Source organism: Budorcas taxicolor, chromosome 2 (genome assembly GCF_023091745.1).
Source record: "Budorcas taxicolor isolate Tak-1 chromosome 2, Takin1.1, whole genome shotgun sequence".
NCBI lineage: Eukaryota > Metazoa > Chordata > Mammalia > Artiodactyla > Bovidae > Budorcas > Budorcas taxicolor.
The window spans coordinates 108,199,436-108,226,167 of record NC_068911.1 but is presented as its reverse complement, the minus strand read 5'-3'; the positions used below and the strand labels follow the sequence as shown (position 1 = coordinate 108,226,167).

The 26,732-nt window shown below is 41.9% G+C and overlaps 1 protein-coding gene across 1 annotated transcript in view; it reads right to left on the bottom strand.

Moving 5' to 3' along the window:
* NCKAP5 (NCK associated protein 5) overlaps positions 1-26,491 on the bottom strand; it is a 906,569-nt gene extending 880,078 nt beyond the window's left edge. The window contains exon 1 of the mRNA XM_052635984.1: positions 26,423-26,491. Within this exon, the coding sequence (XP_052491944.1) occupies positions 26,423-26,491 (69 nt within the window). The remainder of the gene's footprint in view (positions 1-26,422) is intronic.
* Between the last annotated feature and the right edge of the window lie 241 nt (positions 26,492-26,732).

Sequence of the window (26,732 nt, the reverse complement as noted above, 5' to 3'; positions counted from 1 at the left end):
ACAGTAGATCTGCTATCTGCCATTCCCAAGCATGGAAAACCAGGGAGAAATTGCTTTAGACCTCTGAAAGATTTGTTTGTTCCTTGGGCAATTTTGGCATTTTCTAATTTTATATATGACTGTGACCAACTGGGAAGAAAGCAAACAAGTTCAAAACATGGCTAACTCTGCTCTGACACAGGCCTTTGTATCCAGTAAAAATTAGAGACCCGTAGGGGATTCTGTTTCTGCATCCTCAGACAGACACAAAGAACCTCAGGTAACACAAACCAGGATGTTCAAAATGAGCAAATGCAACCCGCAGAGCTGGGCTTATTTCAATATCTATTCAAATATCTAAGACCCCAGATTTAAAACTCTCCACTTTTCTGATCTTGTAGCTTCTCATAGGGACTAAGTCTTTGAAATTTCATGCCAGCTTTCAGTGATTGAGGTTTTTGTCAAGGAAAAAAAAAGTCCATAAGTAAATATGCTCCTAATTGGAAGTTGTGTTTGTAAATGCTCAGCATCTGAGAGCTGTGCCTCACATTTTCAAGGGCTAGAGGTAGTTTTCAGAGTTTCATATTTTGGAAGGTAAGGTAAGAGTTTATTGTTGATAAGCAAATCTGCTGAACAAGGCCCTGAGGGTCCAAATAAATTCATGGATTCCTTTCAGGATATTTACATTGACATGTAACTAGGCAGAATGTGTGTGAGGGAAGAAATGGAAGGGATGGAGGGAAGAAATGGAAGGGATGAAGGGAAGAGTTGGCAAAATAAAAGGAAAAGGCAGCAAAAACACTTGTAAGAGAAGATGGAAGTGATTTTGGCTGTGCTGACCTGAAGGTCTAGAAGGAGATGAGAGAGCTTGTCCTCTGCAAGAGGTGATCAACTCAGATCCCCAAGCTTGACATGATTATTTCACAAGCTTTGATAGTTCATTATTTCAGCTTCCACACATACAGTTGTTTTATTGCTCCAAGAATAACCCAGGCCTATCTGAAATGTAGCAGTCATACCCAGGTCTATGACCTCTTGATTCAAAGAACTTGCTGGCTGACATTTTATTTGAGTTCTAATACAGGTTGGCAAGTCAACATTGCTTTCTTTGTGTGGGGAGAAGGTAGCCTTTTAAAACTAACTGGGAAGTCATTGGTATCATTCCAGTTACTAAATTGGAGTGGCCAGGCGTCCATGGCTTTATCTTTTTGCTTGCAACTTTTGCAGATTTGATCAAAGTCATAAGGACTTCTACTGAAGAATTACGAGCTATTTTTGGTTTGCAACCCAGTACCAAATTGGTAAAAATGAACCAGTCTTTAAACAGAGAAGTTTTATATTATCTGGTCATGAGATAAATATTTAACTCCAAAAGCTTATTTGCAAGTTAAACTATGACCCCAAGATAGTGGAACACATGTCTGTCTTTCTGTCTCAATCATCTCTGGGTCCTAAAAACACCTAAACTAAGTGGAAGAACCACATTTTCAAAGGTCATATGCTATATGACCTGATTGGTCACAGGATTTAGAAGAGCAAACACTGTAAACATTCATGAGTTTTGAGTTGACTACCTGGATATGTAAGATTATTCCATCTGAAATCTACTGAGTCTATATCAACTTACAGAAAAACATGGCATTTTGTGAAAAGGACCCATTGCTTTTAGCAACATGGATGCCTATTTCTGCATTCATTCATTCAATAGATAGTATATCTTCCCTGTGCTGAGGATAATAACTTGATGCCTCACACTCACTTGACTGACAAAGTTCTCAAGTTCAGAACTGGTACCAAATGGGAGTTATCAGAGGCCAACCTCTGTTTCCTGGGGCTTTGCTGGCTTTGGGTCCTTATCCTAGACCTTCAGATCCATTTTGAAGTATTTCTTCATCACAATATCATTCATTCATTCAAATGGCATCTAATGGACTGGGTGCTCTTTCATTCTCAAAGGATATAAAGGCAAAAGCAGTCCCTATCTTAACAGTCTTAGTCCAGATCCTTCTGCAGGCTTGTCTGTGAGACTTTGAGCTAGTGGAGTTTGTTTTCTTATTTACCCCACTGCAATTTTATTTATACTTTCTTCAAATGCTTCCATCTCTTCATTTCTCCCCCTCTTTTCCTCTTTTAAGCAAGGGTTTCTTCAAAAAGGAGGAGGAGGAGGAGGAAGAAGAGGAGGAGAGGGATATGGATGTTTTGGCAAAGTAATGCCAATCATAACTTATTTATTTATCTTTCAAACAGAGTGAAAAAAATTCTATTCACTGTTAATTCAACTATAAATTTGAAATGCCTTAACCATCAGTCTTTTAAATAATATTCAGTCATACAGACTATCAACTCCAAAGTCTCCAAATCAGTGAGGCTTGACCATTTACTCAACCCCTCTCAAGTCCACAAAAGTATGACTTGTGACAAGACTTTTCCTTATAATTTACAACTGAAGTATGCTTATCAGGTCAAAGACACTGCTCCACTGACATGTGTTTTTCTGAAGTATAACTTTGGAAAGCAGAAGAGGGATAACTCTAGTGGGGAATATGCAAACCAGACATAGCAATAACGTCTCTCAAATACAATACCCATTGGCCACATCCCATTGAAGCAACACTGTGCTGGGCAAAATAGAATCCTTAAATTCACTGTAAATCTCACAAGATGGCTTTGGACAAAGTGAGAAATTAAAGCAGTAAGATGGATTGTAAACTGACCTTTTTTTAAAAAAAGCTATCTTGCGACTTCCCTGGTTGTCCAGTGGCTAAAAGACTCAGCACTGCCAATGCAGGGGCCCAGGTTCAATCCCTGGCCAGGGAACTAGATTCCACATGCCATAACTAAGAGTCTGCATGCCACAACTAGAAAAGATCCCACGTGCCTCAACTGAAGACCACACATGCAGGATCAAAGATCCAAGATGCCCTGTGCCACAGCTAAGATGCAGCACAGCCAAACAGATAAAGATGACATAATACATATTTTAAAAATTAATAAAAATAAACAAATAAGGTTATCTTTATGCATTTGAAAGGAATCTAAGCAAATAACTTTCGGATAGTACAAATTATCTCCCATTGAATTTTCCTCAGAACCTTACAAGTGAGTTTCTTATGATGGTGATATATATGTGACATATATTTCTTTCCCTTTATTTTCTCTGTTCTCTCCTTGCAATTCCATCATTAGGCATTCCTCCCTTTATCACCCAGAGGAAAGGCCTGCTATGTCTTCTCAGTGACCAAAACTCCATCTCCAGAGCTGTACCGGGAACACTGTGGTAGCTAGAATCTGTTTTTCCCCATCTTTGGCATTCCTCACAATATGTTAGACACTTAATATCACAGAATCATTGAGGTCCAAGAAACCTGACAGGTCACTGGGCCCCACCCTCTGATCACGAAGACAAAAAGGTAAAGCTAAAACTCAAAACAAAAAGAAAAATTGTCTACAGTGACTCAGCTCATTAGAGACAAAGCTGGGTCCAGAAGTGTGGCACCTGCAGGCACTTGGCAACACACTTTGAAACGGAACAGGACCCTGTGGGGTTCCTGGGCATGGAAGCCTTTCTGTGTTCCTCACTTCTTGCATTTTCCTTTGTTCCAAAGGGCAGGTTCAAATATTTGCTGATCAGGGAAGAGAGAGGATACAGAGACAAAGGAGAAGCAGCCAAAAAACAATAGTGCTCTTAGGACAAAAGCCTGGTTCCAACTCAAGGGAAGTACATAACAGTGTCTGAGCTCTTTACAGAACTAAGACCCCTAACAAATGGAAGATGTTAACTATCTGATGAAGCATTCTTCATTCTAGATAGAGGGTCACAGTTTGATAACCTCGAGAACCACAGAAGCTTGTCAGGAGACCACATGAGGCTGGATTAAAGCAGTGCAGGCCCTGCACACACCCTGATACTTATCAGCAACCCCACCCTTGAACCATTGCTATAAAACTCCTCACCAATCCCCCCCCCCCGCCCCCCACCCAGGCTGAGATACACAGTTTTTGAGGGCACAACACACACCCTGTGTCCCCCTGTGCCTGGCAAAGCAATAAAGCTTTGTTTTTCTACTTCACCCAAAACTCTCATCCGAGATTCAACTCAGCACTGATGCACAGAGGCCAAGTTTTGGCATCAACCTCCCAAGACTTTACTGAGCCCTCTGTGGGCTAGGCCAGAAAAGGACTACAAGTGCCTTTTCATATAGAAGTTAGCCAGACTCAAAACCCAATAGTTACAATGAATCTGCCTGCCTACCCATAAACATAGAAGTTAGTTCTTAACCCTTGTGAATTGATCTAATGAACTTAATAAATGAGATATAAAACTCATATCCTTAGAATGTTGCACCCATAAAGAAGTATTAGAACTTAGAGCCCACAGATGTGTTTTTAACTTTACTAAAAAAAAAAAAAAATGCATTTATAGACTGTGAAGAGAGAGCTCAAGCTCTTTAATTATATACTCAGAATTAAAGTTGTGTTTATTCATTTAGTTAGTCTATTATTTAGGTGTGTATACAAAGACTGTAGACATAAAAATCTTAATTCTGATGTTCAGATCTAACTGGTTACTATTAACATTGGCTAAGTTATTAATTTTCCTAAAGGATCAATTTGTACATTGTCATGCATGATAGTGAATTTTAGTCAAGTGTGAACCTTTACTCCATTCAATTTTCCATGAATTCTCTCAGATAATTAGTTTTAAGAAATATCACAATGTGGCACCTTATCAATTTCTAGTCCTCTTGGGACTGTCTGAACCATGGGACAAGGATATGAATCACAGAGCTCAAACAGGAAGGAGTATTAACTTCCAACACTTGACACACAGCCCTTACTTCATGAGCACATGGAGGTTCCCTAGATTTCTGAGTTCCCATCCCCTCATGTACTTGTGGTAACTACAATACCTACTACTTTGGTGTCTGGCTCTGGCCTTGGGTTTCCCCAGCATCTCAGAACTCCATGTATGGTTCTGTCTGGTCTCTCTGCACATTTTCTTTATCTGGCTGATGTGTGTCTTCTCCCAAATGTACTAACTTTATCTCATTTTGGAGATGGGCAAAAAAGTATAATGCTTGAGCTGTGTCATTTCAGGGGTCTTTGCGTCCCTTCATGCATGCAGACATTATGAACCAGGGTCCTTACCTACCCTGGGATATCACATAAATGCTGGCTCATATCTGAGAAGTGAGGGAGCAGAGAAGAAACTGGATCCGATTATTGGATATCTGTTGTGTCTGTGGGTGTGTATGTGTGTCATTGTTGCATCTGTGTGAGTGTGTGTGTGTGTGTGTGTGTGTGTGTGTGTGTGATGCGATCATTGTTCTAGTCTCTCATTTTCCTTCAGCCCAAAAGTCACTAGCTTCTCTCTAGAGAGTTATTCCAGCCTTGGGACTGACTCAGTTCTCTGCCTTCTTTCCCCGTTCTGTCACCCATCCACTTCCACTTTCAACATTCATAAAGGACCAATGCAGAGAAAGACAACACTTATTGAATGCAGCTCTTCACAGCACATGTTACAAGCTTCTGTGACTCCCATCTGTGCAGCTTCCCAAGAGGGCCCTCGTCACAGCTCTGAAGAATGCATGGCAGAAATCCGGAGAGAAAGAAATAGTAAATTTTTAAGAGAGCTACATTTTTAAAAGATTTTAATAGGAGGAGAGTGCCTTGCACAGAAGGTACTCAATGAACATGTGGTAAACGGAAGACTAAATGGTAAGCCTACAAATGTGTCTGGGAAAAGTTGAAGCTCTTTCAGGAGGTGGGGCTTTGGATGGAGGTGGCCCCTTTTCCTTGCCCCAGTAAGGGCAGGTATCCACCATGATCTTTCTTAGATCACATCAAGTTGTGTGAACTGCTTCCTGGGCATCTGAGAGTGGCCAGATGCACCTACCACTCTCAGGGGCAAGTTGTCATTTTTTTATTTAATTAAGAAATAAGGGGAAAGAATCCAAAATGGAATATATATGTGTGTATATACATATATGTGTGTGTGTTAGTTGCTCAGTTGTGTTTGACTCTTTGCAACTCCATGGACTATAGCCTGCCAGGCTCCTCTGTTCATGGACTTCTCCAACCAAGAGAATTTCAGTTTATTCATTTAGTTAGTTGATTTATTATTTAGGTGTGTATACAAAGGCTGTAGACATAGAAATCTTCATTTGGAATGGGTAGCCATTTCCTTGTCCAGGAGAACTTCTCAACTCAGTACTGCGTTAGTTTTAGTACAGTGATTCACTGATAATAAGTGTGTGTGTGTTTGTGTATAACTGAATCAGTGTGCTATACACCTGAAACACAAATTGTAAATCAATTATACTTCAATTAAAATTTTAAAAATAAAAGAATGTGTGTGGCTCACTCTCTGTACTCAATAGAATAGAGCTTTATGTAGTGGCTGTAGTGCCACTGCAATGACACTTAGTTTTTATTTCATTAGTGCAACCATTATCCTTCATTTTCTTTTGCTCAGCCATTCATGGACCATTTTGGAAAGTGGCCCTCCACCAGGTAGTGGGGGATCTCACTGTACACAGTCAAAACCCTTATTCCTTATCCTAATTCCATATTGTTACTGTTCTCATTTGTTACTGGGGTATAATTTTTAACTCTCTCAATTTTTTTTCCCTCTCATGTCACTTGATTCTAATATAAGTCCTGAAGAAAACAGAGGCTCAGAAAAGGTTAAAGGGTACACAGCCAGGCAGCAGCAGAGCTAGGTCTTACTTTGTGACACTGAGAGTTACACATCATTTCTACCAGCCTGTGGCTCTTTTCCTTTCTAAAGGAGCCCCGCAGCAACGTGCTTATCAACAGGAACAGTCGATCCTCTCTGGGCAAAAGGACTTTAAATACCAAATGTGTGACTTGCAAAGCTGTGCTTTCACTAATAACCATTATAAATACTTTTCCAATTTCCCACTGGGAAGATGGTAACCACATAGGGGAAAGGATTAACTATCTTTCTGGTCCTATTCTACTAAGACTCATCCTGGTTAATTCCTCACTTAATACCAGGGTTTTTTGTTGTTTTTGTTGTTGTTTTTGCTGTGTCTTCCAGATAATCTCCAATTATCAAATAAATATAAAAGAAATATAGATTTGATCATTAATTGTTTCAAATATTTAGTTCAGGGTATAGAAAAACCAAGCAACTGACTTTTGGTTGAGCTTGGTTCTGGTTCTGAAACAAATGCCACCTCTTACTAACTTGGGTGATCTGTCTGGGGCAAGTGATTAAACCTTTCTGAGCCTCAGTTTCCACATCTCTAAACTGGAAAGCATGATACCTGCTTCACAGACTGTTGAGAAAATTTAATGGAATATAAGCTCCATTAGAGAAGGCCAGTATTTGGCTTGTTTAACCACAGAATTCATTAAAGAATCAAGCACAATAAATATTTGTTAAAGGACTGATTAAAATATGTAACCTGGATCAGTACAGTATCCCCAATGAGTCATAATCTAATTCTAAGCTAATGTCTTCCATTTCGATGTTTTCTTTCATTTATTCAGCTCCATGGGCTCCATGGGCTTCATGGGATCTGTACAAATAAATGTTTAATGGATATAATTGGCAAGGAGGGAAGAACTTTTATATTAAAAAGTTCTTTAAAAAACGTTTTATAGAAAAAACTACCAGGAAAGTCTTCCAGAGACATGCAAGAGGATTGTGAAGATGTCTGAATTGCTTGGATTAACTGTAGATTGCCACCCATTCTTCATGACAGAGAGCACAGCTCATGAGCCCCACCAGAGCTGTCAAGAGTGAAGAAAAGAGGGGCATCCATGATGGTCCAGTGGTTAAGACTCTGCACTTCCAACAAAGGGGATGCAGTTTCAATCCCTGGTTGAGGAACTAGGATCCCACAGGCTGCGTGGTAATACCAAAAAATTTAAAAAACAAACAAACTAAAAGAAAAGAAGAATGAAAGAAAATGACTCTGCCCGGGAAGAGCCAAGCCTAAGAGTCCTGGTGGTGATCCTCCTCTTATTGTCCTGAGTGAAAATTACCTCCAAGCTCCTGAGAAATCTGTATGCAGGTCAAGAAGTAACAGTTAGAACTGAACATGGGACAACATACGGGGTCCAAATTGGGAAAGGGGTACGTCAAGGCTGTATATTGTCACCCTACTTATTTAACTTATATACAGAGTACATCATAAGAAATGCTGGGCTGAATGAAGCACAAGCTGAAATCAAGATTGCCGGGAGAAACATCAATAACCTCAGATATGCAGATAACAACCTTATGGCAGAAAGTGAAGAGGAGCTAAAAAGCCTCTTGATGAAAGTGAAAGAGGAGAGCAAAAAAGTTGGCTTAAAACTCAACATTCAGAAAACAAAGATCATGGCATCTGGTCCCATCACTTCATGGAAAATAGATGGGGAAACAATGGAAACAGTAACAGACTTTATTTTTTGGGGGGGGCTCTAAAATCAATGCAGATGGTGTTTGAAGCCATGAAATTAAAAGACATTTGCTCCCCGGAAGGAAAGCTATGACCAATCTAGACAGCATATTAAAAAGCAGAGACATTACTATGCAGCAAAGGTCTGTCTAGTCAAAGCTATGGTTTTTCCAGTAGTCATGTGTGGATGTGAGAGTTGGACTATAAAGAAAGCTGAGTGCCAAAGAATTGAAGCTTTTGAACTGTGGTGTTGAAGAAGACTCTTGAGAGTCCCTTGGACAGCAAGGAGATCCAACTAGTCCATCCTAAAGGAAATCAGTCCTGAATATTCATTGGAAGGACTGATGTTGAAGCTGAAACTCCAATACTTAGGCCACCTGATGCAAAGAACTGACTCACTAGAAAAGACCCTGATGCTGGGAAAGATTGAAGGCAGGAGGAGAAGTGGATGTCAGAGGATAAGATGGTTGGATGGTATCACCAACTCAATGGACATGAGTTTGAGTAAGCTCTGGGAGTTGGTGGTGGACAGGGAAGACTGGCATGCTGCGTTCCATTGGGTCACAAAGAGTTGGACACGACTGAGCAACTGAACTGAACTGACAGTCACAGGCTCTTAGCCCCTTAAGGGCTTCTGGGGACAGAGCTCTGACCCCAAATACCACGTATGATCTGTTTTCCATCACAGGAAAATTTAAAAAAAAAAGTCTGATTTTGGGTGTTTAGTTCCATGGGAAATTACCACGACAAACTGCATTTTGGAAATTCAATTCAATTTAAAATGCATTAAAGTCTATTTTAAGAAACCTTCTGGGGAGTCCTTTGTTATATGAGGAATCTCTGTGGAAAGAGGAAACCCCCCCCCCAATATTTTGTGTAAACCTCAGTTCAATTCAGTTGCTCAGTCGTGTCCAACTCTTTGCAACCCCATGAATCACAGCACACCAGGCCTCCCTGTCTATCACCAACTCCCAGAGTTCACTCAAACTCGTGTCCATTGAGTCCGTGATGTCATACAGCCATCTCATCCCCTGTTGTCCCCTTCTCCTCCTGCCCACAATCCCTCCAAACATCAGGGTCTTTTCCAATGAGTCAACTCTTCACATGAAGTGGCCAAAGTATTGGAGTTTCAGCTTTAGCATCAGTCCTTCCAAAGAACACCCAGGGCTGATCTCCTTCAGAATGGACTGGTTGGATCTCCTTGCAGTCCAAGGGACTCTCAAGAGTCTTCTCCAACACCACAGTTCAAAAGCACCAATTCTTCGGCGCTCAGCTTTCTTCGCAGTCCAACTCTCACATCCATACGTGACCACAGGAAAAACCATAGTCTTGACTAGATGGACCTTTGTTGGCAAAGTAATGCCTCTGCTTTTTAATATGCCATCTAGGTTGGTCATAACTTTTCTTCCAAAGAGTAAGCGTCTTTTAATTTCATGGCTGCAGTCACCATCTGCAGTGATTTTGGAGCCCCCCAAAATAAAGTCTGACACTGTTTCCACTGTTTCCTCATCTATTTCCCATGAAGTGATGGAACCAGATGCCATGATCTTCGTTTTCTGAATGTTGAGCTTTAAGCCAGCTTTTTCACTCTCCTCTTTCACTTTCATCAACAGGCTTTTTAGTTCCTCTTCACTTTCTGCCATAAGGGTGGTGTCATCTGCATATCTGAGGTTATTGATATTTCTCCCAGCAGTCTTGATTCCAGCTTGTGCTTCTTCCAGCCCAGCATTCTCATGATGTGCTCTGCATATAAGTCAAATAAGCAGGGTGACAATATACAGCCTTGACGTACTCCTTTTCCTATTTGGAACCAGTCTGTTGTTCCATGTCCAGTTCTAAGTGTTGCTTCCTGACCTGCATATAGGTTTCTCAAGAGGCAGGTCAGGTGGTCTGGTATTCCCATCTCTTTCAGAATTTTCCACAGTTTACTGTGATCCACACAGTAGAGTCATATAAATAGAACTTTCTTAAACCAAGGTGTGAGCACAGCCTCACTTGCAAAGTGGTGAAGTTCCTGGAATTTCACAGCAGCTTGTTTCATCCTTTCACCTGCTCAGAATCCTGGTAGGACCTCTCATCACAAAACTGAGGAAGGTTTCTAAACATGAAGGAGGCTACACTGATATCAGATGTAAAGGCCTTCAAACCAACAGGAAAACTGCTTTGAGAAGAACCACTGTCAAATGGTTATTGAAGCTACAGCTGAGAACCCTCCAGAAGATGATGTCATGTAAGTAGACCACCCCATCACCATGGGAAAGGGAAGCCAGAAAGCCCTCAGTCAAACCCAGAGAGGCAAGCTCCTCTCAACTCTAAAATGCATTCAAGATACACATGGACAGTGCAGGCATTACAAATAGCATGAGATTTTTGGTAAGACTGCCCTTGGAGTTTATTAGTTGAGTGATCTTGGAGCACTCAACTCATTTAATTTCTGAGCCTCAGTTTCTTCATCTGTACAATGGGGATATTATAGTCCCTCCCTGTAGAGTTGTTATGAAAATTAAATAAATTGAACATAAATAAAATATGTAAGTTCAGCACTCAGGATACTGCAAATGCTCTGTAATGTTAACTGCTATTATTATCAATGCCACTTATTCAGATGGGAATTAAAAATCATAAAGAATATTTTAAGGTCATCTGATTTTTCCATAACACCATCATCATCATTTCACCCAATGTGATGACACATTGAGGGGCGTATGTAACTGGTCCCCCTCTTTCCATCTCAGAATTCACATCCTATATGTTGGAGTTACTCCATCCTGAACCAATAGCTGGATCTTGTCCTCTTTTCCTCCAACAGAACACACCAGTTTTGTGCTTCTTTTTCTCAAAATCCTTTCTCAGCCAAATGACAATTGGACATTTCAGGTGACATAATATGAGTCACTTGAGCACTTACAAATGAATTTTAATTCTAAAATTACAGTACCACTCAGCAGTCACATTTAAGGTAGCAAAGTACCCAAGCAAAGGATTAGGCCCTAATTAGAAACAGGTTGTAAATATTATATGAGGACCCTGGTGTTTCTGCTCGGTTTAAGTTACACTGACTTCCAATCATGCGCTTTATCTCTTGGCAGGCATACATAGGTGCCCAATAAATGTTACCTTTGGTGATAATAAAACAAAAAGCCTAACTTTCAAAAGTGAAATATCCAAAAGACCATTGTCTGCATTCTTGGCAGTGGCCAGGGAGCCTGTTTTCCCAAGTCAGCAGCCTCTGAGGAGGCTGGCCAGGGGCCAATTCCCAGGGCTGGTGCATTCCTGGGGCCTGGCAAGAGGCCACTGGGCCCCTGTTTCCTTTCTCATTCTCTTTATGTAGTGGAAAATCTTTCCCACTCCAGCCCCTCCAAGTCTTCCCCCAATCACCCCGCCCCATTGCAGTAAAGAGAGGGAGTCACATGGGAAATGGTCCCCAGCCCCTTCCCCAAATCTCATCTCCCACTGCTCTGAGCTGGCACAGCTCAAAGCATGCGAAGGCATTAGGCAGACAAAGGAGAGCTCTGGTGCCCAGTCCTCCTGCCTGATTTTATCAGGGGCACAGGGCCTGGAGCCCAAGACCCAGCGGGCCCCTGTGCACAGGGGGTCATTGTACAGTTGCTTGGAAAACTATGGGCACTTCTGGAAGCCTTTTGAATACAATTGCCTGTTATAAATAGACATTGGCTGGGCTTCAAGGGTGACAGCAGTAGGCTAAAAGTTCCAGAAAAAATATAACGCTCCATATAAGAAGGTCTGGAGTCAGCTCACTAATAGGCGAAGACCAACTGAGCCACTGGACGAAGAAGAAAGAAACCCAAGGTTTGGTCAGGCACAACCTGGAGTTAACACCTGGCTGAACATTTCTAGCCAGTATTAATAACATCACAGAGATGCCATTCAGCTTTTAAACATCATATAGGAATATACGCAAACCACACATTAAGAAAACATCTTTTCTGAATGCCCCCTTCCATCTGCAGACAAAGAAAACTGCCATCTGGAGGCCCCACGGCGGCCAGCTCCACAGATTTTCAGCACAGAGGAAACCACTCTCCAAGCACCGGGCTGTGTGCTCTGCTTGAATCCTTTCTGTTCATTCTCTCAACATCCCTTCGAGGAGGAGATTAGCACCTCTTCCTATAGATGAGAGCATGGAGTCTCAGAGGAGGTAAAGAGTATGGCCAACCTCACACAGGTAGGCAGAACTGGGCAGGCTGAGGTTCAAATCCAGTTCAGGCTGATTCTCCAGCCAGCCCATGCTCTTTCCACTACTTGATGTGACACTGGTTTCTGTTGTAGCCTTTGAAAGGAGTATTCTGTCCACAGGAGGCCCTGAGTGTGTATTTCTTCCTAAAGCTGCCACTGCTATGTATATTTTTGATCCACTGAAGTTTAGCAGGTAGGAGCTGCAGCAGGGCCATGATAGCAAGATGTTTCATTTACAAAGCATCCTACAGCCTCCAGAACAGCCTCTTGTTCTTTTTTGTTCAATGCCAATGGTGACTTTATCATGCACATAAATTATGTGGAGTCACAGACTGCCTGTCTTCATCACTAATTTTTTTAAATTAGAGTACAGTTGATTTAAAGATTATGTTAGTTTCAAGTATACAGCAGATGGATTCAGTTTTATACATATATGTATATAATACATATAAATATATATTATTTTTCAACTTCTTTTCCATTACAGGTTATTATAAGATACTGAGTATAGTTCCCTGTTCTACACAATAGGTCCTCGCTGTTTATCTCTTTTATATATAGAAGATAGACGTGTGTATATGTTAATCCCAAACTCCTAATTTATTCCTCCTTCCGTCTCATTCCCCTTTGGCTAGGCTGTTTTCTAAGTCTGTGAGTCAATTTCTGTTTTGTAAATAAGTTCATTAGTATCACTTTTTAAGATTCCACTTACAAGTGAGATCACACGATACCCATCTTTCCCTGTATGACTTCACTTAGTAAAATAACTTCTTGTTCTTTATTTAATTTTGCCTTCATAGCATCTCCGCTACTGAGAACACAGAGATTCAGAGAGTTCCAAAGACTTGCTGAAGCCCACACATCTACTAAAGGGTGCGCTTCAAGTTTAAATCTACAGACTTCGAGTTCTAATACAGTGATTAATCCACTAGATCACACTCTTTGAACCCCAGCCACTGCACAACACATACACAGCCCTGCACTGGGCATCTTTATGAGGACCCTGGAAGAGAAGGCCATGCCTCTGGTCACGTGGAACTTATCTTCTGAAGATGTGATATCATATTGCTCAAGTCAAATTAAGTTGGCAAATCTAACAGGCAAGAACCCATTTCTAGTATATAAATAATAAACTAGTCAGACTTTGGATAGTATTTTCTCATCCCAGAAATGTCAGAAGAGAGAGACTGAGGCAGGGCATATATTTATATGGGATACATGCACTGAGCACACCCTGTATGCCCCTACACACCCACTCTCCATCCTTCTCCGCACTGCCCCCGTCCCCAGATGCTCTGAGGGCCCCTTCCTCTTTGGCTTTCAATTGGGTTTGACAAATGGGAGGTGCCAGCAGGAGCCTGGAGAGTGGGAGGGGACCCCAGTGAGAGTTTTCATGTCCTGATCACCTCCCTGCTGGTGGTCTGCATCCTTCCATCTAAGATGACATCTCCCACCAAGTGGCTCCCTGCCTACAGCCACATGGTTTTCGGGTTACCTCCTCCCCCCGCCCAGTCCTTTCAGGCCTAGGTCACAGTGGCGTCCCACTCTTTCCAACCTTGGACGCTGCACTACGGTCATATAAGTTTCCCTGAATTCCATCACGTCTTGGTAAAGAGGTTCTTTACTAAACCCTCCTCTGCGTCAGTGTGCCATCTGTTTCCTTTGAGAACCTCAATGGATGCAATTAATAAGAAAACCAGATTGTTGATGAACCATCTTTGTAGACAAAACTATGGACCCTTATTTAGGTCCTCCTAAGAGGATGGCAACAAAGGTCCATCTAGTCAAGGCTATGGTTTTTCCTGTGGTCATGTATGGCTGTGAGAGTTGGACTGTGAAGAAGGCTGAGTGCCGAAGAATTGGTGCTTTTGAACTGTGGTGTGGAGAAGACTCTTAAGAGTCCCTTGGACTGCAAGGAGATCCAACTAGTCCATTCTGAAGGAGATCAACCCTGGGATTTCTTTGGAGGGAATGATGCTGAAGCTGAAACTCCAGTACTTTGGTCACCTCATGTGAAGAGTTGACTTATTGGAAAAGACTCTGATGCTGGGAGGGATTGGGGCAGGAGAAGAAGGGGACAACAGAGGATGAGATGGCTGGATGGCATCACTGACTCGATGGACGTGAGTTTGAGTGAACTCCGGGAGTTGGTGATGGACAGGAAGGCCTGGCGTGCTGCGATTCATGGGGTCACAAAGAGTCAGACACAACTGAGCGACTGAACTGAACTGAACTGAAGAGGATAGCAAATGCTAACTATGTGACATTTGACTCTCTCATAGCCTCACTTCCTCCTTACTGCACCTCGTGAAACAGGAATGAAGTAAGGTATTCTGCAGACCTCCAAATTTGGCCCAGGAGATCACCAGATAGCTTCCCCCAACACCATCTAGCTAGGATTCCAACCAGGGAGGAACGAATGACAGACAGTACCAGCTATGTCCCAGTCATATCTAGTGGGTGCCTTCAAGAATGTCAGCTCAGGTTGTACCCACTGACACCAGCTCCTGCCAGCCTTCAAGGCCTCACTGTTCTGGAGGTGGCAGGCCTCTGACCACAGCTCCACCTCACAAAAAGGCTAATAGCCCCTGAGCCTGCTTCTCTGCTGGCCCTGACAGATGGATCCCAGAATTCACTAGACCAAATGATTTTATTTCCCTCAACACATGCATGAGAGCAGTCAATGGATTAATTGTATTAGGAAACCTACCAAGCTCAAGACAACTGCTTCAAACTAAGAACCAAAAAGGTGCTGAAAGACAGAAGGCAAGCAAACCTCAGAGGCATCTTTGGAAATGGACAATTATGATCCATTAAGCCTAGTTAAGGGACTGAAATTTATGAGGAGGAAACATCTGGAGCTGCCTGGAATGCAAAGGAACCAGAAGGAACCACTGTTTGGGCTTGTAGAGAGCAGCCCAGACAAATGGGATTCTGTCTTAGGCAAAAACTGCAAAATTAGTACATGAAAGGGACACGAGTCGAGGCAGTACATCTGGTGTTAAGTGAAGCGTTTTAATATGATGGCTCCTGGATTTGCTTTTGAAATATTAATTGAAATTGGGATGAATATGAGGGCTGTCACATGAATAGAAAACTGGCAAGAGGATCATAAATACTGGCTAGGCTGAGCCAAGTCAACAGAACACGGCAAGGCAACAGAAAGTAATAAAAATGCTGTTGAATTCATAGCTATGAACCCTGTGGATATTTAATAAATATTAATTGATAATAATGAACTAGAGTACAGGGTGGTAAATTACTGTGAGACAGTTAGGCTGTTGAAATGCAGCTAACATATACACAGTGGGTATGCACTGCTAAATGAATGAGAAGAAAGGAAAATAAAAGTGATTTATCTGTGAGGTGCATTTTGCCTGGCACCAGGATGTATGGGTAAGAGAATATTAATAAAAGGGTGGGGAGGGGTAGCTAGAGATGACAGGAGGAAAGTTAAGATGATAATTCAGGATCACAATAGAGCTTTCTTAGGGTCTCAGCAATTCCACAAGTATAAACCAGGCACCTCGGAGTCCTGGTCTGTTCTTTTAAGACACTGTGGCTTTCTCAATCAATTTCTGCTTCCAGGAACTCAGAGACACCATAGACTAATGTGCACCAATTTTCTAGAGGGGGAATGAAAGCTTTCCTTCTTGAGAAGCCCCCCTCCCTGATCAATATAGCCAGAGAGCAACCTCTCCTTTCTAAATCCCAGCCTGCTTGCTGGCACCATTGCATACCTGCTGGTGTTACTATGATTCCTATACATTTGATTCGATTTCCTAAGCTTTGTAAAGCAGAAATCATGCCATGCATTTATTAGCACTTACTTTACAGTGCTTCAGACCTGTTAGATGCTCAGTGTCTGTGCTGATTCATTAGAAACTCTAGAAAGAAAAGCAACCACCTATCAGAGAGGACACCCCAGCTACCTTTTGGGTTTGAGGACCCGCCTTTAAGGCAATCGATGAAAGCTCTATCTCTTGTTAGGGACAAAGTACTAGAGAGAGTCCGCTGCAGGAATGATCTTAGGCTGCCAGAGAATGATGCAGAAAACTCAGTTGCCATGGAAACTTGTGTGATCTGATGATTCCCACTGTTGAAAGATGGAGAGACACCAGGAGAATGACAAGCAGATCTCTGAGTCTTAAGACAACACAGAACACGCCAAGCAAACGTCTCTGCCCATTTGTAGTAATTTCTTGTGTAGAGGTAGTTTCATTTCATCATCTACTCATAACACAGTGTTTGCAAAGAGCTTTCAAAACGTTCCCAGTTCCTGGTTTGATCTGGTGATCTGTGAGACGCTGCGTATGCACAGCAGGCAGACAGCACTCACGGCAGCAGCTGAGCGCAGGTGATGGAAGCAGGTGCTGTTGAGACCTGCTCTGTGACCTGGGGAAGGGAAGCCATCTGTGTGCAGGTGCTACAGGCTGGACTTCCTAGGCTAACAGCAGGTAGCGCCACCTAGCCATTCTTGAGTCAGATGCCCTTGAGAATCTGATTATACTTGTGGACTCACCCCTCAGAAAAATGCACTTAAGCATATACACATAAAATCTAATGCATTTCAGAAAATTTAAACCTCTGGAATCTTGTCATAAATGTGCCCTATCAAGCACCTTGGGACTCAGGGTCCAGATATGGTAAAATTTCTGATGTATAATAATAAAAACTTTAGCCACACATTAGACTCATCCCTGGGCAAAACAGAAGAAGCAGAATATCATAGACCTTCCCACTCAGCATTCAGTGTTTTCCAAGTAGTTGCATCTCCCCCCATACCCAGTGTTTCCAGCTGGTTGGTACATGCCATAAACAGCTACTCACTGGTACATTCACTCACTCATTCATTTCATGGAAAGTTTTCTATGCATCAGACTCTAGGGATACAAATATGACTATGAAAAGGCTCATGTCCTCAAAGGGCATTCAGTTCAGTCAGGGCTGACTGTGCTCCCCTGGGGACATTCAGCCATGTCTGGAGGCCATTTTGGTCATTGCAACTGAAGGAAGAGTGCTATTGACATCCAGTAGGTAGAAGCCAGGGATGCTGCTTTACATTCTACAATGCACAGGACAGCCCTCACAACAAAGAAATACAGGGTCCAAAATGTCAGTAGTGCCTCAGTTGAGGTTCTTCAGTGGACAAGCTTGTGCTCAAGCGGTACGTGTGGAGATAAAGATCAGAAGTGACTCTTACAGCACCTGAGGAAAGGACATTTTAATAAGAACTCTGATTTATTTATTTACATCTGCCTGATTTTCAATAATGAGATGAAGAAAAGAAGAGAGAGATGAGTCATTTAAGGGGAGCCATCATCATAATAAAGGTAGACCCTCCTATGGGTGACATCAGGGGAAGGGGCACCAATTGCAAGGAGTGGGGAAACACATGACATATTTCGGGAATCTCCTCATGGGAAACGATGCTGGCGCCATATACATCTCCATCAGGCAGTGGCCCAGTCAAAAGGTGGTCCAGCCATTTGGTAGGCATCGCTCAGGTCATACTCCCTGCTTCTTACTGGGGGACACCTGTATTTTTGATGAACCCCATCATTCACCACTTTCTCCCAACTCTACTCCTATCTAGTAAATAATTTCACCTCGTACATGTACATACCACAATCATTCTCATATGGCTAAAAACATTAACTTACAGATAAGTTATATATTATAAATATGTATTTATCATATATATATATTGTACGTGTATTACAAAGTTTAATCTTTGTAGAGGTTGGTTCCGAGACCTGGTTTATATGAAAAAACACAAGACCAGATTAGGTCTAGACCAAGTTTCAACACGTGCAGTTTTTTATTTTTTATAACCCTCCACCTCCAACCTCTGCCCCTTGACAATTCTTTTGTCAAAATCAGGACCAGCCCTCTGTCATCAGGAGGCAAAGATACGGCAGAGGAGGCAAAGCACATGTAAACCTCTAGCCCTGCTGAGTCTGGGGCTCTTTATGGTTGGGAAGCAATCACGTGAGGAGCTCCCAGTCACTGGCAGAAAATTTTCTGCTTCCAAGCTGCACAGCAGAGAGTAGTCTAGAGGTAGCCAGATCTGAGTTGAAATACCAGCTCATCACTCAGTCTAATTCCCTTTGCAGTCCTCTAGCCTTGAGGAAGTTGATGAGCTCATCAAGCCTCAGATTTCTCATTTGTAAAATAGGAATAATTAGAGTTCCTACTTTAAAGGGCTTCATGAGTATTAAATGACAGTTTCAGTTTCCACCTAAAGTACTGAGCAGAGTTCCTGGCACATAGTAAGCCTCAACAAATTGCCGCTTTTATTACTAAGGGAAGAAAGCCCTCCTGGTTGAGATTCAATGCATGACTCAATGTCTGCTAAGGTGGCTTCTGTATTAGACTCAACCAGCCCCGCTGCTGACACTCTAAGCCCCTTGGCTTGGGCATGGTCTACACATGGTCCTCTGTTATCACTCTCCCTTCAGACTCTGTCCCCAGCAGTAGCATTGCTCAGTTCTTTAACCTCCCTTCCACCACTGTTCTCATCTCTTTCTGTTTGTCCAGAGCCCCTTTACAACCCTTAGCAACCAGGTATTGTGGGCTGTGCCCACTTGGCCAAACCTCTCCGGTCTTCCCCACCCACCACCCACACCCCTGAATCTGGCCTGAATCATCCATAATCCCCATGAATCTATCCATAATCCCCATGATCTATCCATAGTCCCCAACGATCTGTGCTGAATCTGCCCTGAATCTATCCATAGTCCCCAAGGATCTGTGTTGCTAGAGAGCAGCTGGACAGGGTATTTCTCCAGTCCTCTCTTGACCTGCCATGATGGTCAAGATGCTGGGCTAAGCTAGTAGGCAGATTCACTAGGTAAATATCCATATAAGGATCTGACACTTCTCAAACTCTACAATTTCCCACTTTTAAGGGGAGCAGTCAGATTCAGCAAGCCACTTCAGAAAGGTGAATAACCTAGATAAAAGCTGGTCTATTCTCCATTGTTGCTTTTTCTTTAAAAAAAGACTGGCTGAATCCTCAGACATCAAACCATACCCTCCAACTCTAGGCTCCAATGCATGGTCTGTTCTTTGGACATCTAACAGATGGCTAAGAGAATAGCCCCATTAGAGGGAAAAATGTGGTTGGGAAATAAGAAGCTCCCTCACATTCCTTGACCCTCCTTCACTTGATGCTCACTTGGGAAATCTCAAACAATCTTGACACCAGAGAACAAAGGTCAAGCTTCCCAGGGGACAGCTTGGCCTTTGCCCAGTGGTCACAGCACTGAGTAAACCATACTTTACATTTGCTTCCAATAGTAGAACTGGTCAAGGGTAGTTAGGATTTGAGTAGCTAGAAACCTCCTACAAACTGGTAGTTTCTGCACAGCATCCCTCCAGTGAGGGGTGGTCCAACTATAATACCAAAAGAGTAGAGAAGGTTGAAGAAATGCCTGCAGCATTCCAAGGTGCAGATTTTTTCCTGAGTATTCACAATCTAATGGCTACTTTGAGCCACACTAACCATGACCTTACTTCATGTTTAGAAAAAGTCTCAGTGAGTCGGGAAACTTCTAAAATCTTTCCCTTTGCTCAACTTCTGGCCACTTGAAGATCTTCATTTTTATGTTAATAGCCTCAACCTATCCCTTTGCCTGCCTTGGTGTATTGTGTATCCTAAGGGGAAACACAAGTCACTACTCAGAAAGGCAGCACTCAGAACAAATCCAACCTGGACTCTCAAGTTTCCCATTTCTGTAATGTGTGCATATACCCTGTAGAATCCAGCCTGCTGCCTGTCTTTGTAAATAAAGTGTTATTGGCACACAAGTCCCACCCACTGATTCGTGTCTTGTCTGTGTCTGCTCTCAGGCTACAACGACAGAGTTGAATTGTCATGACTCCTCCTTGGGCCTGCAAAGACTCAACTGGTCACTCACTGGCTGTTTAGAGTTTGCTGAGCCCTACTTTGAATAGCTTCCAGTCACTAAACATGGGGATATAACTGAAGATAAAACAGCAGAAAGGTTTAATTCTGTGTGTTAGTCAGAGATCTGTGTGTGTGTGTATGTGTGTGTGTATGAATAAAGAGATTTATTATGAGATTATTTTACTTGTGATTATGGAGGCTGAGAAGTCCCATCACTCTCTGGGAGATGGAGGCCCAGGAAAACTGGTGCTATAGTTGATTCTAAACCCCAAGGCCTGGGAATCAGGGAGCCAATGATACAGGTCTCAGTCTGAGTACAAAGGCCTAACAACCAGGAACACCCTTGTCTGAGGACAGAAGAAGATGAATTCACCCACCGTCTGCCTTTTTGTTCTATATAGGCACTCAACAGATCAGACAATATCCACCCCCATTGATTAAAGCAGTCTTCTGTGTTCAGCCTACCAGTGCAAATCCTAATCTCTGATGGAAACACCAGCAAGACACACCCAGAAATAATGTTTGCCAGCTATCTTGGCATCCCTTAGCCCAGTTGAAGTGAATATAAAATTAACCATTACAATTTGATATGAGGAAGAAGTTTTCCTGGGAAAAAAATAATTCAGCAATGAAGTGAGTTGTCACCAAGGGGCATAGCACAATATCCGTGGGTTGCCTCTTTCTCTTCTATCCCAGTCTTCACTTCCTAAATTCTCTCCATTGCTTCAAAGAACAGCTATAACTGCAACTTCTGTGTGGTGTCTCCTTATATCCTCCCAGAAGGATCTCAACTCCTATCACTGTCAATGTCACACCTGATTTACCTTCTCTGTGCTATGTCATTTTTCCTCTTTAATAGGTTAGCTTCTACAGATAAACTATAAACACTTTGAGAAGGAGTATCAGGCAGGGGCACCCTGCAGGAAAAAGATAGCACACCCAAACCACCTAATTGAGGAAATTTTGGTAAAAGAAATTATTCACTGAAGTGTGGGCAGATCAAAAAACAAACCAATGTGAGATGGACTGGCGACATCCAGGAATCATCACTACCATAATGTTTGTAGGAACCTGGGGAGAGAGCAAGTGCCAGAACACAGAGAGCTGTGATTATAACCACAGCTACAGTTGTGGGATAGGATTGCCCAACAAAAGCCGTGGACTTGGGAAGAGTAGCCCAGTCACTGTGGTCCACAGCCAGGCAGGGAGACAGCAGGAAAACAATTACCTTGACCTCTGTCTCCTCCCAACCAATGACGTCCTGCTAGGTCATCCCATTGGCCAAACTGAACGAGCTGCCAGAAGGCCAGGAATTCTTTTGCCAAGGTCCATGTGGTACATCCTGCAAGGAAGGACAGCCACGTAGAGAAGGATGGAGTGCAACTGGAGTGGGGGTGGGGTGGGGGAATGGCAACTATCCAGCACATCCCATGGCTACTAAAGCATCTTAAATATAAAGCAGGTTTTCAGTGGTGCTTGTTGATCCACAAAGTTAATGTAGCCTGTGGAAGGCCTAATTACTCTAATGATTTGGATGCAAACCATCAAAGAGGTTGAAGGATGAACTGAAGGTCAAGCATAGGGCCTTTCCTGCTGCCACGAATCTATCAAAACTGTGCTGAGGTTAGGTGTAAGGATCTAGCACGTTTTGTCTTCCTTTTGGTGAGGGAGAAAGGATTGGGGTACCAACTGCAATTCATCATTCATAAGAGAAACTGTTACACCTATCTGTACTTAAAAGCAAAAAGCATTCTTTCCAAAATTGAAAGAGAATCTTTGCTCTTGAAATGTGAGCTGGTAAAAATGATAATTCACTCCCTGACTTGCTCATCAGTTAAATGCTATCACAGCTATAAGTGTCAAATAGCTAAACACATAGCCTGGGGATGATTCTTACAAATAAAGCACATTATGAAATGCTGACTTTTTGTGATCAGAAAACATCCTGGGGTGTGGGCTGAAGAGCTCTGGGTCAAGAAGAGGCCCCAATTCCTGGAGTGATTTTTATTGTTATCATAGAGAAGACTGTGCTTGCCATGGATATGTAGCTACTTGGCACACTCCTACTAGGGGGAGGCAAATGTGCAATCACTTGTCTTTCTCTCAGGGTCTTTACCCCTGACATTGAAACATATGCTTCATTTCAGTTTCACTTCCCTGCCATGTTTGTCTTTAAAAGGATGATTTACCAAGTAAAAAATCATCAACATCAAAGAATACTCAACCCTTACTAGAGTGAGCATGTGTGCAGACACACACACACGCCCTCCCCGTGTCACATCCTGAAAGAAAAACTGTGACCAAGGACCACAAACTCATATTCCCGCATTTGGAGCTTTTCTTCAGTATCTCAACTGTGAGGTTTTTTATTCTGTGGTTCTTCAAGCATAAAATTTTAAAAACTGTTGCAGGGGGGGCAATAATTTCTACTCAACATTTCACGATTTGATTATGAAAAATAAAAAGTGTAATGAAGTTAATAGCCCCTTATCCTTGCAGTACATTCTAAGGAATTTTTTGCCTGCAAAAATCTGTAAGTGGAAATTACCTCTGGGCCATCTAATTCTCAAAAATACGGCTCATAATGATTACTGCAGTGGAATGTCAAGACTTAAGAGTTCAGTATGTTTCTCTTTCCTCTGCTCAGTTTTCCAAAAGGATCTTCTCTTACTGGGTTATTATTAGAGAAAGAAAAACAAAGAAGTGAATCTTCAGGTTGGAAACTTCACTTCTACTCTTGGCTGTACCCTAGTTGTGTAGCCTCAGGGAAAGCATTTAACCCTGCTGATTATTAAGTATCAGCTTGGCCAAAAAGTTTGTTTGGGTTTTTCCATAACATTTACTGAAAAAAATATGAATGAATTTTTTGACCAACCCAATACTTTTTCTGTAAAGTGGGGGGACTAGATAACCCATTCTCAAATTGCATTCTACAATTTAAAAATAGAATAGAATAGAGTGGGATAGAATGACACAAAGTAAACATGCCTTGGGAATGAAGTGTGTGTGATATAATACCAGGTGTTTCTTAATTTTTTTTCCTTGTATTTCCCAGAAACCTTGGTCTAGAATCATCCTTGTGTGCTTCTTGCCTAGTTATTTGTGTGGTTTTGGCATGGAGCCCAAGAAGAGGACAAAGTCTTGGGTTCAAGTCCCTTACAGGCCAGTCAGCTTTAATCTCTCTCATCTGTTTCTCTCAGCGTCACAATAAAATTCACTTAAGGGCCTTTCAATGGGTCTCACACCCTAAAAACCAACCTGACAAGAATCACCTTGCTGTCATTGTTCCACCAGTGGCATCCTATGTGAGGAAAGAACATAACAGTGAAATAGAAGACAAAAATCAGTCATATGGCCTGTATTGTATAATGATTAATGGTATTCAAGCATTCCTATACATGGAGCCACAGAGTCATAGGAGAGCACACCCACACACTCTTTCAGGATTTTCCCAACATTCTCATGCAAATGTCACACTCAATCTGCCTCCAGGAAACAAGGAAGATATTTCATTAGTGCAAAAACCCTTCCAATCATCATTTAGGGAGATTTAACAGGTTGATGATTTTCAAGTGGTACCAAGCAACACATTCTTTTCTCAGTGCTCTCTGACACTGTAAGTAAAGAAACAGATCCACAGCCCTCACAAGACTCAGGCTAGAGCCACATGCCAATGGGAATGCAAGCTCAGCTTGGGGATTTCAGCCTGCACAGGTAATATGAAGGGCTTTGATTTATGCTCACAGTCAAGTCTGGCCTAAGGAAAATTTAAACGTGGGCAAAACTTCATTGAAACACCTTCTCTGATTTTCAGATTCCTCATACCCTTGTGATAATCCATGTCCCCTTTCCTCCTTGCCCCAACCCAGTCCTGCACACCAGGACTCCATGCTCTGCATGTGTTTCTTTACCAATAACTTCAACAAAATTCTACTCATCTGGCTGACACCTGAGAATGATCCAAGACCTTTTATTAGTGAGTGCTACTGTGAATGATTAAAAGACAATAGCTTACACTGTTTGGGAGAAACATCTTAGGAACTTGTTTGGACATCAGCGAATTTTCGAAGATAGCTGCTCTCATCTAGGGATCCCAGACCTCAGCTGCAACATTTCCAGCCTCCAGCCACTCCTGCTCGCTTCAGAAAGGCCACCACAGTCTAAAGGGCTCTGGTCAATCTATCCTGTTACTGTTTGTCCTGAATTCAAGGGTTCTTGTATACGGACAGACTCTCACAGTTTGTCTCAAGTCTGAAGTCAAGGGGAGATTCTATCAGCAACCAAGGACCTTTGTTCAGTCCTGAATGGTGGCTTTTTCCTTCAATTCCAGGGCTTGTCCTTATATTGTGCTCCAAAGCATATAGTTATACCATCCCTTAGAATGTCTAGTTTGTTAATATGAATACATTGTACCCTTAAAGCTGTTAGTCCATTTTACCTTCATTTCAAAAATCTGAAAATAAGGCTAGCATATTCCTGAACTCTTGGTGAAATTTAAATGTGAATAAAAGAGTATGATACCCCCCTCCAATCAAAAAAAGACAACAGCTTAGCTTAGCTTCTTTGGGCCCTAAGGCAGAATTATGAGCTTTAGGGAGTAATCAGCAAGGACAATGCTTCCGGGTTAAGAGAAACTTTCTTTTACTACTCATATTATATATACAATGTGAGTGCCTGGCTAGGCATAAGACAGACCCTACTGGCAGATTGATATGTAAGAAGTGTTTCCTTTGGCAAAGAGAAAAAGGGGAAGCTGAGAAATTATCTTTTTATTCTAAGTTTCCCTAGAAGTTGCAAAGGGTATAGACAGAAACACACACACAAACACATACTATTTTCACCACACTCTACCTAGAGACAGAAAAACCTCAGAGATGAGAAGGTACATCCATTGGGAGAAGAACTTAAAATCCTATAAGAGTTCTTAGCCTCTGAAGGTATGTTGCTCAGTACCTACCTCAGTCAGAGAGACAGAGAAGTTGATGTTAATAACCGAAGAGCTAGACACAAAAGTTTAATGCAATCCTTTTCTCAATTCCCAGAAACTCACATCTATGAACAGTTTATGATGTGAAACCTTAGCAGTCAGAGATTGGAAAAGGGCAATTGATAAATCACTTCAACAAATCTTTTATTGGACATTTACTCTGACCCAAATTCCAGGCCAGGAACCGGGAAGACACAAAATGAATAAACCACGTTCCTCAACAACATGCCAAAGAAGGAACTAAGCTACATTTTCATGTGAGTAAATGGCCAAAAGAGAAAGGAGTGACTTGCTCCATTTGGTTTCTTATTCTGTTCAGATGGCTACTTGAGTAAGTGACCAAAACATCTTAGTTCAGACTGTGAAAGAAGCGCCAACGTTCAGAAATCACTGATATAGTCTATTTCTTTGAACTAACCAGATTCTCATACATGAAACCCAACCAATTTAAGAATGATGATTATCAGCATTCAAACTTTATAAAGTTTATGGACCAATGAACTAATTTCTATACCTAAGATCTCAGAGATTTTCTCTTCTCTTCAGTATTAGAAACCCTACTGAATTCTTGTTCAACTTATCCCCAAAGTTAAGATAAGTGGGTGATAGAACAACTATAAATAGGCTTGGCATTTGGCATTAGCTGCACAGTAGTGTTTTTGTATGGGTTAAAGTCTACTTCAGCTGGAATTAATGTAATTACATGTAATGCTGACAGATTATGACATTTGCCTATTAGGACACTATACAAACATTCCAATAACTTGCTGGCTTTTGACTTTGTAAAAAAATAAGTGAAACAAAAATCCCAGGGGATATTGCTAACAGGGTAACTCGAATAGAGGCTTTTGAAAGCATGGGGTTCAAGAAATCACAAAGAATAATGCATTTCAAGCCAAAATATATAGAGTGTAATGAATATTTAGTACTTACCACGAGACTGCTATCTAAAGACAGCCTTTTCCCAAAGTCCCTTTTCTCAAGCTGTCTCTTTCCCTCCATGGGTGAAGTGATTTATTTTCCTTTGTGATTTATAAGAATTCCCCTTCTGTTGCCAGGGTCACTGCAAAAAGTGAACATGCGTTTTACTATCTGAGTGAATAGTGTTTAGACCCTTGTTTTTCACTTTCTAACCAAGGGCAAGTGTTGAATCCAAAAATACCCAGGCCCATATCATAAGTTTAGAACTGGGGTCAGAAGCTCTCTCCAGCTGCCAAGGTCAGAGTAGTCTTCACGGAGGCCC